The 14,651-nt window shown below is 41.3% G+C and overlaps 1 protein-coding gene across 4 annotated transcripts in view; it reads right to left on the bottom strand.

Annotated features, from left to right (window-relative positions):
* The window catches only part of LOC126480916 (uncharacterized), a 331,145-nt gene that overhangs the window by 279,120 nt on the left and 37,374 nt on the right, over positions 1-14,651 (bottom strand). For 3 of the 4 annotated variants that reach the window (XM_050104327.1, XM_050104351.1, XM_050104335.1), the window contains exons 4-5: positions 13,664-13,799; positions 13,535-13,581 (exon numbers count right to left, since the gene is read on the bottom strand). In XM_050104327.1, coding sequence (XP_049960284.1) covers positions 13,535-13,581; positions 13,664-13,799 — 183 coding nt within the window. The remainder of the gene's footprint in view (positions 1-13,534; positions 13,582-13,663; positions 13,800-14,651) is intronic. The other variant, XM_050104343.1, reaches the window with a different exon arrangement.

The raw sequence follows: 14,651 nt of genomic DNA, 5'->3' as shown, positions 1-14,651 counted from the left end.
GATTGAGTTAACAAAGTGCTACAACAGTGAATTTAATGCAAGACTGTTATCATTCCCCCCTCCGGGTGGAGCGATACTACTTGGAAGAAGAGCTATTGCTTAGTTTCTTTGCCAGGACACTCCTATGGGAAGGATTTGATCATCCTATGATCACAAATAGTATGCCCAATATATTTTTACTGTCACATAATCCTCATTTTGTTGTATCGTCCTAGGGTTAACTATGAGCCACGATTTGTACATAGCAGGCTTCACCTGACTGTGGGTAGCCACTGCAAGGCAGACTCACGATAGCTGATGATTGCTGAAATCTAGGAACTATTATGTACGCCAGTTTGGTCAGCAAAGAGACAATGCATGCTATCTCAGCATGATGATAGACTGAACAGTATGCACATAACACAACCCCCTCAGGAGACACTGCCACAATAAAACAGAGTCAGTGCATGCAAGGGCATTTGCATGTTCCAATGAATGGGAGAGCTACACCGGTGATAGTGTAACTGCCGGCAGGGTCTCCCAAGCTGGCCAGGTCTCCAAAGAGGAACCAGACAAAGTGTGTGTCACAACGTCCTATTTAGTATCGTATCCTTTTCTTTTCCTCTCTGTGACTGCGTGGTAGCAGGCATAGTCCCCTAACGTGGGCTGCAAAAGATCCTTGGTAACGAGAACAATGGTGATGCACATGGGCCTCACTGTGGAGGGATGGTTAGTGTTATGTAGTCATGGTGAAGACAAACCATGTAAAGGCTACGGCCCTGAAATAAAATTCTTGTCAGGAGTCCAGGCCATGAGGTGGCAGTCCTACCTGGACACTCGGGGCTGTGAACTGATAACCTGTGCCACAAAAATAAAAAATAAAAAAATCATATCACAAAAACTATAGAGAGAAATAGCTCGATAGATCTTACGGATATTACCTATGGCCTGAAAAAGAAAACCAATATTGGATTTTGGAATGCAAACACATTGAGAGAGGCGGGAAGGTTAAGGCAGGTCAAACAATATATGAAGAACTATAGATTGGATGTCCTCCCCCCATGAACCATGGACCTTGCCATTGGTGGGGAGGCTTGTGTGTCTCAGCAGTACAGATAGCTGTACTGTCGGTGCAACCACAAAGGAGGGGTAACTGTTCAGAGGCCAGACAAACACGTGGTTCCTGAAGAGGGGCGGCAGCCTTTTCAGTAGTAGCAGGGGCAACAGTCAGGATGATTGATCTGGCCTTGTAACATCAACCAAAACGGTCTTGCTGTGCTGGTACTGCAAAAGGCTGAAAGCAAGGGGAAACTTCAGCCGTAATTTTTCCCAAGGGCACACAGCTTTACTGTATGGTTAAATGATGATGGCATCCTCTTGCGTAAAATATTTCGGAGGTAAAATAGTCCCTCATTCGGATCTCTGTGCAGGGACTACTCAGGAGGACGTCATTACCAGGAGAAAGAAAACTGACATTCTACGAATCGCAGCATGAAATTTCAGTAATCGGGCAGGTAAGTTACAAAATTTAAAAAGGGAAATGGATAGCTTTAAGTTAGTTATAGTGGGAATTAGTGATGTTCGGTGGCACGACGAAGGAGACTTCCATCAGGTGAATACAGGGTTATAAACACAAAATCGAACAGGGGTAATAATGAATAAAAAAATAGGGGTGCACATAAGCTACTACAAACAGCATTACTGTAACCAAGATAGATATGAAGCCCACGCCTATCACAGTAATACAAGTTTATAAGCCAACTAGCTCCATAGACGGTGAAGAGATTGAAGAAATCTATGATGTGATAAAAGAAATTATTCAGATAGTGAAGGGAAATGAAAATTTAACAGTCATGGGGGCCTGGAATTCGATGGTAGGAAAAGGAAGAGAAGGAAAAGTGGTAGATGAATATGGAATGGGAGAAAGTAATGAAAGGGGAGACGTCTGGTAGACTTTTGCAAAGAGCATAACTTAATCATAGCTAACACTTGGTTTAAGAATCATGAGAGAAGGTTGTATATGCGCAAGAGGCCTGGAGACACTGGAAGATTTCTGATAGATTATATAATGGTTAGACAAAGATTTAGGAACCCGGTTTTAAATTGTACGACATATCCAGGGGCAGATGTGGACTCCGACCACAATTTATTGGTTATAAAATGTAGATTAAAACTTAAGGAGATGGGAAGTGGATAAACTGAAAGAACCAGAGGTTTTAGAGATTTTCAGAGAGAGTGTCAGGGAACAATTGACAAAAATGGAGGAAAGAAATACAGTAGAAGAAGAATGGGTAGCTTTGAGAGATGAAATAGTGAATGCAGGAGAGGATTAAGTAGGTAAAAAGATGAGGGCTAGTAGGAATCCTTGGGTAACAGAAGGGATACTGAATTTAATTGATGAAAGGAGAAAATACAAAAATGCAGTAAATGAAGCAGGCACAAAGGAATACAAACGTCTCAAAAATGAGATCAACAGGAAGTGCAAAATGGCTAAGCAGGGACGGCTAGAGGACAAATGCAAGGATGCAGAGGCATACATCACTAGGGTTAAGCCTACAGGAAAATTAGATACTTTTGGAGAAAAGAGAACTACCTATATGAATATCAAGAGCTCGTGTGGAAAACCGGTTCTCGGCAAAGAAAGGAAAGCAGAAAGGTGGAAGGTGTATATCAAAGGTCAATACAAGGGCGATTTACTTGAGGGTAATATTGTGGAAATGAAAGAGGATGTAGATGAAGATGAAATGGGAGATATGATACTGCATGAAGAATTTGACACAGCAGTGAAAGATCTAAGTCGAAACAAGGCCCTGGGAGTAAACAACATTCCATTAGAACTACTGACAGCCTTGTGAGAGCCAACCATGACAAAACTACCATCTGGCGAGCAAGATATACGAGACAGGCGAAATACCCTCAGACTTCAAGAAGAATATATTATTTCAAATCCCAAAGAAAGCATGTGTTGACAAGTGCGAAAACTACCGAACCATCAGTTTAACAAGTCATGGCTGCAAAATACTGACACGAATTCTGCAAAGACGAATGGAAAAATGGTAGAGTCGGACCTTGGGGAAGATCAGTTTGGATTCCGTAGAAATGTTGGAATACGTGAGGCAATATTGACCCTACAACATATCTTAGAAGATAGGTTAAGGAAAGGCAAACCTACGTTTCTAGCATTTGTAGACTTAGAGAAAGCTTTTGACAATGTTGACTGCAATACTCTTTTTCAAATTCTGAAGGTGGCAGGAGTCAAGTGCAGGGAGTGTAAGGCTATTTACGATTTGTACAGAAACCAGATGGCAGTTATAAGAGTTGAGGGGCATGAAAGGGAAGCAGTGGTTGGGAAGGGAGTGAGACAGGGTTGTAGCCTATCCCTGACATTATTCAATCTGTATATTGAGCAAGCAGTGAAGGAAACACAAGAAAAATTCAGAGTAGGATTAAAAACCTTTGAGGTTTGCCGATGACATTGTAATTCTGTCAGAAACAGCAAAGGACCTGGATGAGCAGTTGAACAGAATGGACAGTGTCTTGAAAGGAGGAGATAAGATGAACATCAACAAAAACAAAACGAGAATAATGGAATGTAGTCACATTAAATCAGGTGATGCTGAGGGAATTAGATTAGGGAATGAGACACTTAAAGTAGTAAAGGAGTTTTGCTATTTGGGGAGCAAAATAACTGATGATGGTTGAAGTAAAGAGGATATAAAATGTAGACTGACAATGGCAAGGGAAGCGCTTCTTAAGAAAAGAAATTTGTTAACATCGAGTATAGATTTAAGTGTCAGGAAATCATTTCTGAAAGAATTTTATGGAGTGTAGCCATGTATGGAAGTGAAACGTGGACGATAAATAGTTTAGACAAGAAGAGAATAGAAGCTTTTGAACGTGGTGCTACAGAATAATGCTGAAGATTAGATGGGTAGATCACGTAACTAATGAGGTGGTATTGAATAGAATTGGGGAGAAGAGGAATTTGTGGCACAACTTGGCTAGAAGAAGGGATCGATTGGTAGGACACGTTCTGAGGCATCAAGGGATTACCAATTTAGTATTGGAGGGAAGCATGGAGGGGAAAAATCATAGAGGGAGACCAAGGGATGAATACACTAAGCAGATTCAAAAGGATGTAGGTTGCAGTAGTTACTCAGAGATTGCACAGGATAGTGTAGCATTGAGAGCTGCATCTAACCAGTCTCTGGATTCAAGAACATAACAACAACAGATTGGATATATTGGCGGGACAAAGTGCAATACAGTGGCCAGAATGTGGGGGGAAGTCCAAACACAAAATGATGGAGAGTTGCTGTATGTAGGGCAAACAGGTAAAGATGCAACGCATAGGAATGGTGTAGGACTCTTGCTATCTAAAAACTGGAGAGGGAGCTTACTACAGTGGAAACCAGTGTCAGAAAGGATAACAACCACACATTTTAGAACAAATGTATGAAATATCACTGTAATTCAATGCTATGCACCTACTCATGTGGCTGAAGGAGAATTAAAGGATGCTTTTTATACAGAGCTAAATGGGAGTCCTTAGACAACTAACTGCAGAGACACACAAATTTCAATTGGAGACTTGAACGCAAAAGTTGGTTCAGAAAACAAAGGTCTTAAACACATCGTAGATGAACACAGCATTGGGAACAGAAATGCAAATGGTGAAATGCTGATAGATCTGTGCACTGAGCATGACCTAGTCATTGGAGATACACTGTTTCTAAATTGTAACTGCCATAAGATAATGAGGGCCTTGCCATATCACATACCCATAACCCGTAAGTTTCAACACTTTCTGCTAAATGTCAGTAGTAAGAGAGGAACGGACATTGGAAGTGACCGGTACCTAGTATTGACTCAGTTCAGCATGAAGATAGTGGCAAATAAAACCTAGCTCAATCAAAGAAGCAAAAAAATATGTGTCATAAGGTTAAAAGACCAACACATCAAACAAAGATTTGCCTTTGAACTACAAAAAAGATTCCAGGTCCTCTCCGACAAAAACTTTCTGCAGGAAGGAATTGAAACACATTAGCAAAAGCTTAAAGACAGCTTTTGGAATGTTAGAGGGAATATACTAGTATTTGAGACATATCTAAGAAACAAATGGATCTCTAATGACATATGGAATGAAATTAACTGTGAGAAAGAATTAAAACAAAAGTTAAATTCTTCTAACACAAACGTGGAGAAGATCGATACACATGAAGCACACATGGAGGCAAACAAAAGAGTGAAAACTGAGATATGGTGAGATAAAAGGAAATGGATAGATGAGAGAGCACAGTTAACAGAAAAGGCACCAAGAAAAGGAAATATAAAGAAGCTGCTCAATACCACCAAACGACTCTCATTGAAGAATTTTATGACATGAAGAACTAGTTAAGAGCAAGGATGGGGGTGGTGACTAAAAACCAAAATGCAGCATTACAGAGATGGAAGGAATATTTCAAGGAGTTGTTAAATCATGAAGACAACCAAAAGGAACAGGTGAGGGATGTTCCCGAAGGAATTGAAGCAGATCAAGATATAAATCTGCAATGTTCCATAATGGGTGAAATTAGGAGTACTTTGAGAAGCTTACAAAATGCAAAGGCTCCAGGCCTAGACAACAGGGCACCGGAGCTGTTAAAATCTGATATCAAAAGTACTGTCAACATGCTCCATCCCTTGCTGAAGCACATTTGGCTCAAAGAGAAATCCCTAAAGGAGTGAAAAAGTGGATTGGTGGTGAAGCACCAAAAGAAAGGAAATTTGTCAGATTGTAACAACTGCCGTGGTATTACATTCCTGTCAGTGCCCAGTAAGGGTCACACCAAAATTATTTTAAACATGATTAAAGATTTATTTGAAAATTGACTGTGTAACAGGGCGGTTTTCGGGCATAACAAAGTTGTGTTGATTTTATTAATACTTTTAGTATCATATCAGAGCAAAGCAAAGAATTCCAAGCAAATATGTACCTGCCATTCACTGATTTTGGAGAGGTCTTCAATGCTGTGAAACAAAGTGCTGTGGCAGATGTTGCAGAAGTATGGTAAACCATGGAGGATTCTAGTCATCATCAAAGATCTGTATGATGCTACAAATGTTGTGTGCTCCACAAGAGAACTATCACAGATTCAATAAAGGTAATAACTGAAACTTCCTGGCAGATTAAAACTGTGTGCCGGACCGAGACTCTAACTCGGGACCTTTGCCTTTCGCGGGCAAGTGCTCTACCAACTGAGCTACGCAAGCACGACTCGCGCCCCGTCCTCACAGCTTTACTTCTGCCAGTATCTCGCCTCCTACCTTCCAAACTTTACAGAAGCTCTCCTGCGAACCCAGCAGAACTAGCACTCCTGAAAGAAAGGATATTGCGGAGACATGGCAGAGGCAAAGGTCCTGAGTTCGAGTCTTGGTCCGGCACACAGTTTTAATCTGCCAGGAAGTTTCATATCAGCGCACACTCCGCTGCAGAGTGAAAATCTCATTCTGGAAACATCCCCCAGGCTGTGGCTAATACGTGCAAACTTCAATCAACTTCCTATCACAGGTAGCACGATTCTTACAATATCTCCGGTATCCACAAATGGTTGGGCTGCATGTTGCTGAAACAAAGTCTCCTGAAGGGCAATGCAGAAGGCAGCGGAAGTGTTTAAAAGATGTCATAGCCCGGCCAGGTGGTGGAAAAGACTGCTAAGATTCCACTGGAGAATAATGTTGTCAATGTACCATGAGGCCATGAACGGACCAAGGGGGTCAGGTTATGGCCCAGGGTCATCTGCCGCCACTGGTTTAGGGGTTATGGCATCAGTGTACACAGATTCCGGGTTCCATTGTGTTGTGTGAACCCGGGCCTCAGGGAGTGCTGGAATCTTTGCCTTGCCCACAGTAGTGGTACAGGCGGGATCTGGTGGCATGGAGGCCACTGTTCAAATGTGTGTGAATTCCTGAGGGACCAAACTGTTGAGGTCACTGGTCTCTAGACTTACACGCTACTTAAATTAACTTATGCTAAGTACAACACACACACACACACACACACACACACACACACACACACACACACACACACACACCCATGCCCATCCCATGCCTGAGGGATGGCTCAGACCTCCAGCGGGAGGGGCCGCACAATTCGTGACCTGGCACCTCAAACCACACAGCCACTCCACACGGCTGAGGCCACTGGAATGTTGTTGTTCTTGGAGGGCTTTTTCTTGTCTTTCCTATCCTCAGATGATTTCGATGATGGCAAGGGCTTCTCTGAATTAGTTTCAGGCAAAGATGATCGTGAAGCCCTGCGACCAGCAGCCTGTGATTGGCAAGAGAAACTGAAGGAAGGTGATTAATCTCCAGCTATGATGTGGTGGATTAGAGAAGACAACTGATGTTCAAGATCACATCACTCAAAGTAATGGCTCCACCACATTTCTTCAAAGCTCACCCCAAGCTCTTGGCACTAAAGGATGTTCTCAAAACAGAGCTAGACAGGCTTGTTCATGAAGACATATCACCTATTTCCCATAGTCAGTAGGCCACCCCTCTGGTAACAGTATGCAAACCCAACGGCACCTTGAGACTGTGTGGTGATTTTAAAGTTACAGGTAGAAGTGGGAACTTATCCTTTACTAATCCCAGAACAACTCCGCAGAATTAGTGCACAGCACTTTATATGGTAAAATTTACCTCACAGAAGCCTGTTTTCCAGCATCAGGGGATTATCTAATGCTAAATATGCCATGGAGCCTTTACCATTATAAAGTTACAAAGGTTAGCTTTCAGAATCTCTTCAGCCCCTGCCATATTTCAACAATTTATGGATCAGTTACTACATCTGTGTCACATACCTTCATGATATTTTAGTCATAGGTGGAAGTCATGAGGATCACCCTCACAAGCTTAAGCCTTCATTCCATAGGCTGACAGTGAAATAAATACAAAGCACAAATGTTCTTTCATGCAAACTTCCTTGACATTTTAGGATTTAAACTCTCAGAAAATGGACTAGATCCAGCACAGGATTATGTTCCAGCAATAGATAAAACACAGTCACTACCGAATATGAAAGACTTAAAAGGTACTTCTGGGTAAGATCAACTGCTAAATTTGATTCACTGCAAACCTGGCAGAATTCTCTCAGCCAATGAACTAGCTCCAATGCCACAGTGCACATTTCGAATAGTCGTGTTGCTGTCAACAAGCATTCCAGGCTTTACAGACTGTCTTAAGCAAGCAATGCAACTGGAAACATAGCCTACCAAAAGTTCCTAATCAAAAAGCATGCCTATGGAGTATTCTCTCAGCTGTGCGGAAGGACTCATGATTTCCAGTGAGAAAGGGCACAGTTCATAGTAGTTTACTGAAAGTCGTTGAGTGAAACAGAAGTAATATCTAGCATTGCCCAAGGAAGTGTTATACGTCCTCTGCTGTTTCTAATCTAAAAAACAATTTGAGTGACAATGTGAATGGTCTCCTTAGATTGTTTACAGAGGATGCTGTCATTTACTGTCTATTAAAGTCATCAGAAGGTCAAAACGAAGTCAAAAGTGATTTCGAAAAGAAATGTGTACAGTGCTAAAGTTGTTTGGAATCAAAACAATAAAAAACGTGAGGTTCTCCACAAGGATACAAAGCAGACACTGTTAAATCACGGTTAAAAAAAAAAGGAATACAAATTTAAAGGCTGTCAAATTCAACTACATACCTAGGGATTACAATCTTGAACAACTGGAACTGGAACCATCACATGTTGAGCACAAGGCGAACCAAAGACTGCATACTATTATTAGTATACTTACAAGATGTAACAAGTCTACTAAAGAGGCTGCCTACACTGCACTTTTTGTCCTCTGCAGGAGTGTTGTTGATATGGGATCCTTAGCAGATAGCACTGATGGAGGACATTGAAAAATTTCCGAGAAGGGCTGCTCATTGTGTATTATCATGAAACGGGAGACGGAGTAACATATGATGCATATGCTTGGGTGGCTCTCATTACAACTAAGGCGTTTTTCATAGTGGCGAGATCTTTTCACAACATTTCAATCACCAACTTTCTCCTCCAAGAGCAAAAATATTTTGTTGATTTCAACCTACATATAGAAAAATTACAGTACAGTAAAATAAGAGAAATCAAGAGTTCGAATGGAAATTTTTACGTGTTCATTTTCTCAGGTGCTATCTGAGTGTGGAATGCTAAAGAAATAACCTGAAAGAGGTTGTGTACACCCTCTGCCAAACCCCCAAATGTGAATTGCAGAGTAATGCTGTTGATGCAGATACAACCCTGCTCTGTATATGATAGTAGCTGCGAATTGCAGAGCTGTGATGTTGATGCAGATGCAACCCTGGTCTGCCTGTGATAGTAGCAACTGATTTGTTCCTGACAGTATCAGTGCATCTTGTCCCATAAATACATCGATGGTACTAAGCGCCATGATGCATGTGCTTCTAAGACATTATCCAATTCCCAGGAATGCTATTCTCAAATAGAGCAGGAGACTCTTACTATGATTCACACGCCTCAGAAATTTAAATTATTGCTTTATGGACACAAATTTCTTCCTGTCTCAGATTGTTACCTATTGCTCATCATCTTTGGTCCTGAACATTACTTACCAGACTGGGTTTGTCCACATCACCTTAAGCAGTGGATATTGTACTTATTTAATTTTCACTATTCTGTCCACTATCGAACAGCGATGTTCCACAAAAAGGCAGTAGTGCTGTCCATATTCCCCAAGCAACCCAACTAAATTTTGGCCAAACTGAATTGACGTATTTCCAGTTTGAGTCATATCTGGATGTTTCAACTTTTCCCTTAACATTACACAACATTGTGGCTGCCTCCTGCAATAACCCAATGTTACACCATCAGGCTCACTTTGTACAACACAAGTGGCCAGACATGATACCAGGGGCCAAATTTCATCCCTACTGACTATGGTAGCATAAATTACCCTGAACCAAGCAGTTCCGTTTTAGACCTTGGCTGAGGAATGCTGTGCATCCTAATTCCTCCCCCTCTTTGGCCGAAAGAGCTGTGCCTCAAGCACACTACCCAATGGAGCATATCCCCAATGGTTTTCTTCCTGGCCACATGCTATGGAGCCATGAGAGCATTTCTACTTAGATTTTACTGGCCTGTTGTTTGGGCTCTATGTGGTTAGTAATGATTGATTCCTTATCTCACTTCACTTTTGTGTTCTGCATGTCACCAGTTACCACTGCCTCAACTATCGTGGCCATCCAGGTCAACAACCATCTATTTCTCTCAACACTAGTCCTGACTCGGCTTCTGCAGTGATGTCCATGGATGTCAACCCTCCCCCTTTTCAGATGGCCTGTTTTGGATCATGCACCACTTGCTTCTCTCCTAGTGGTCATTGCTGCTGCTATTTGTGTGTGTGTGTGGGGGGGGGGGGGGGGGCTGCGGAGGGGGTGATGTAGTGGCACTGCACAACATGACTATAGAAACTGCATAGCTGGCGAATAATACTGTGACCGGTGTAGGGTCACGACCCGAAGGGTGCCGGTCATCAAGTGTGCCCTCTGATGAGACAACCCCACAATCAGCCTTATAAGCCAAACCAGAGTTGATCTAAGTTAGTTGTGATGAGATCTGTGGAGCTTGCAGCAAGTGTGCTGTCAGTCTGGCATAAGTATTACTACTGTGAACTCTGACTGTCATAGGCAGAACTTTGAACTGGCATGGACTGGGCTTTGCTTTGTTTTCGAAAATTGGGTTGAGTTAGCTAGCACGGTTTCTCAGGAGTATCCTGCACATAACTCTCACTCTAAATAAACTGCCACAAGTCCCGACCACCTCTGTGTGTAACTCAGTTGTACGAAAACAACAATTGTAAGATGTGGCTCCGTAAACGTTCTCAGCATAACAATTCATTGTGAGATTGATCACAACATGTTGACAGATGTCATCAAAGGGTCTCACAACCAAACAACCGGACGATGCTACGCTGGCAGTATTGGAAAAGGGATTGAATTTTGCACCTACACCCAGGAATGTTCCCATTACAGAATCCATTTCCGCCGCTGAACAAGTGGTGACCAGGTTTCCTGACTATCTAGCTGATGAGGTTAGGCAAGAGGTCTCTCATACATTGCATCGGGTGCCACCCCTGCAACGTAACATCTCCTCGCTTGAAAGAGCCACGATCAATTCCATCAGAGAAGACCAGGATTTAGTAATTCTTCCAGCAGACAAGGGCAATGCAACGGTTCTTCTTTCGCGGAACGATTATGTGGATAAACTGGATCTTTTGCTTGCAGACTCGGCATACCGAAGATTGAAAAATGATCCAACTGAATGTATAAAATGGAAGACACTTTCACTTTTGAAGAACACTTCATTATCTGATGATGTTCTTAAAAAACTTTGACTTGGTGCTGCAGTCCTGCCGAGATTATACTGTTTACCTAACGTACACAAACAGGGAATACCCCTTCGGCCTATTGTCAGCAATTTGGGCACTCCTACTTACAAGTATTTAGTCTCCATTCTCAGTCTCCATGTCGGAGAATGTGAACACCATATTTCCAATTCTCTGGTTTTTATTCAGTGTTTGAAGCCTTTGTGTCTCAGTCCCACAGATGTGCTGTTTAGTATTGATGTTGCGTCTCTGTTTACCAGAGTTCCTCTTGAAGATTCTTTGCAATTAATTGACAGAAAAGTGGACAAAGAAACAACTAAGCTTTGTCGCCATGTGTTGTTGTTGATATATTTTTTATTTAATGAGAAATACTTTGAACAAACTGATGGAGTGGCTATGGGGAGTCCGCTATCGCTCATAGTTGTCAATTTATTTATGGAATATTTTGAGGACATGGTGCTGAAGATGGTGCTCTTAAACCAACTTGATTCTGGAGATACGTCGACAATATGTTCATGGTTTGGTCACATGGGAGGGATGCTCTACATCATTTCCTACATCATTTTAATTGCCTGCATCCCAATATTAAGTTCACAGTGGAAGTTGAAAAGGATGGAAAACTACCGTTTTTAGATGTCTTGGTCTACAGGAGGGATGATGGGACATTAGGACACAGTGTTTATCTTAAGCCCATGCATACGAACCAAAATCTTCACGTTGTTGTCTATTGCACCAACACAACGGGGTCCTATGTTCATTGGTAAAAAGAGCTTATGCCATCTCAGATGCAGATAGTTTGAAACACAAACTGGACCATCTATAAGCTGTGTTCAAGCAGAATGGTTATACTGACAATCAGTTCTGTCGTGCTCTACAGATTGGACCTTCGCGGGAACCAATGGAAGATAGAACCAAATCGGTGGCATTCCTACCTTTTGTGGGGAGAAGATCTTCAAAAATAAGTAGAATTTTAAAGAAATTTAATATTAAAAATGTCTTCAGTCCGCCAGCTAAGACCAGAGCCCTGTTGGGTTCAGTGAAGGACGATTTAGGCTTGAGAAAGCCTGGAGTCTACAAGATTCCCTGCCATTGCAGGAAGGTCTATATTGGACAAACAATTCGTACAGTCCAGGATCGTTGGGTGGAGCATCACCACCACACGTGTTTATTTCAGCCAAAAAAATTTGTAGTGGCAGAACATTGTTTTACAGAAGTACATAAAATGTTGTACGATGAGACACAAGTGATTGCCCCTGTGTCGCGGTATTGGGACTGTGTAGTGAAAGAAGCCATTGAAATCTGGCTATCTGACAATAATATAAACAGAGATAAGGGGTATTCTTTAAGTAAGAGTTGGAACCCTGTTCTGTTTGACATTAAGTAACAATGGACCTTGTCTTAGTCTTCAAGAACTGTCAACAATGTTTGATATTGATTTATCGTTTCTGCGAGCTTTCACCACTGGTGCGATGTTTTGCCTGTCACTGCAAGGCAGTTATTTTCGCGCAGCCGTGGTGGACCCACGGTCGGTGTATAAAGGAACCGCCGCGGCTTGTTTGATTTCAGTTCCGGAGAGATAGTGCAACGGCCTACTCACCTGAAGATGGTGGACAGGTGGACAGCCGAAATATTGTGTCCAGATATCGAGATGTTACAGCTGGAGACCCGATATGAATACAACAATGGTGAGAAATTGTAGCATGAAGATTTGAAACAAATAAATAAAATATGGTAGTACAAACTGTCACGTGAGTGATGTGTGAATCCTTAACGCAAATTCTAAAATCGAATATAAACAACAGAGAGAGAGAGAGAGAGAGAGAGAGAGAGAGAGAGAGAGGGGGGGGGGGGGGGTGGATGACAGTATTTTTTGTGATTGGCTCATTAATTGAGTGTGAAAGTGTCATGGTCGTGCTCATCCAATCCCAGTGGCAGGCACTACAACACAGACACTGAGAGATCACCGCTGATATTCAAAGTATATAAGTCCCACAAAGAATTAAGCAATGTAGCACTTTGTTTTATATGTATCTCATGAAAAGACTATGACTGTAATTGAATTCCCTCTGATACACATATCATGTATGACTGGAACAAGGTATCATACATAATCCAGAAAGTGTTTTTTGAGGAGGAGGAAAATAGTTAAACATATAAAAACTTACATCTTCTTGCTTATCCTCTACAGTCTTGCAGTCACAATTGGCACAGCCTGTAACAAACAGCATTGGAAGCACCATGAATAAAATAACTGACAACTTTATCTACAAATATGAGAGTTTTTTCAGACTTACTATTACCAGTTATTTCAGCTTTCAGCTTGTGTAAATCTGCAGGGTTTGCACAAGCACGGATGCCTCTTTCTATAAAATGCAGAGCCTTGTCAGTGTCACCACTTCCCAATGCTGCTTTTGCTGCCCTATAGTATGCCTAAAATTGGAAACATAAACATGTCATATTCTAGCATAAAATGAAAATACAATTTAAAAATTAGTAAAAACCAAGTGTAAATGTTAACAAATCTCAGTTTTCACATCTTTTTATATTGTAAATACCAAACCACAATTCTGAAAACACACTAGAAGCTGATACAACTTGATTGTCGGGGGACACACTTTAGCCCTGAATTATGGCTTAACTGTGGTATACCACGAGTGAGCTGTGAAAGGACAAACTACACATGTAAAGTTTGGAAAAGTACATAATGCAATGCTATACTGTACTATATACTGTTCAGAATTTACACTTAAAAGGCATTAGAAGTAAAACATTTAAAAAAACATACCTAATGCATTAATTACGTAAACCTCACTCAATTGGTGACCAAACTATAATATTACAGTAACTTCAAATCAAATTATGTACTGCAGTACTTTATATAAAATACACAACAAAGTACATGAAAATTTACAACACTGTCTACAAGCAACTGTAGTTTCATTTTTCCACTGCTTTAAAAAAGTTAATAACCTTTTTTCGCAGACTACTTCCTACATTTTCTTTTGCGCATATTGTTTAATGCTCATCAAGTGATTTGATTCACTTTGTGTCTTGACCCACATAAGACTTTATTTACATTGTTCAATGTTTCACGTATTACACTGGAGAACACAGCATGCAGACTGAATGTCATTGTTGTTGTAACACGTGTCACTACGTTCTCCATATGTCGTGTTTTCTTCAATGGAAAACTTGTTCCAGCAATTCCTAATTGGGATCTGACATACTATGCCATGCTAGGCCTATTGAATAAGCAACAGTCGTCAGATTTAAAGAATGTTG

This window comes from Schistocerca serialis, chromosome 1 (assembly GCF_023864345.2).
Source record: "Schistocerca serialis cubense isolate TAMUIC-IGC-003099 chromosome 1, iqSchSeri2.2, whole genome shotgun sequence".
NCBI lineage: Eukaryota > Metazoa > Arthropoda > Insecta > Orthoptera > Acrididae > Schistocerca > Schistocerca serialis.
The sequence above is the reverse complement of the archived record's forward strand: the minus strand, read 5'-3'. Positions and strand labels throughout refer to the sequence as shown.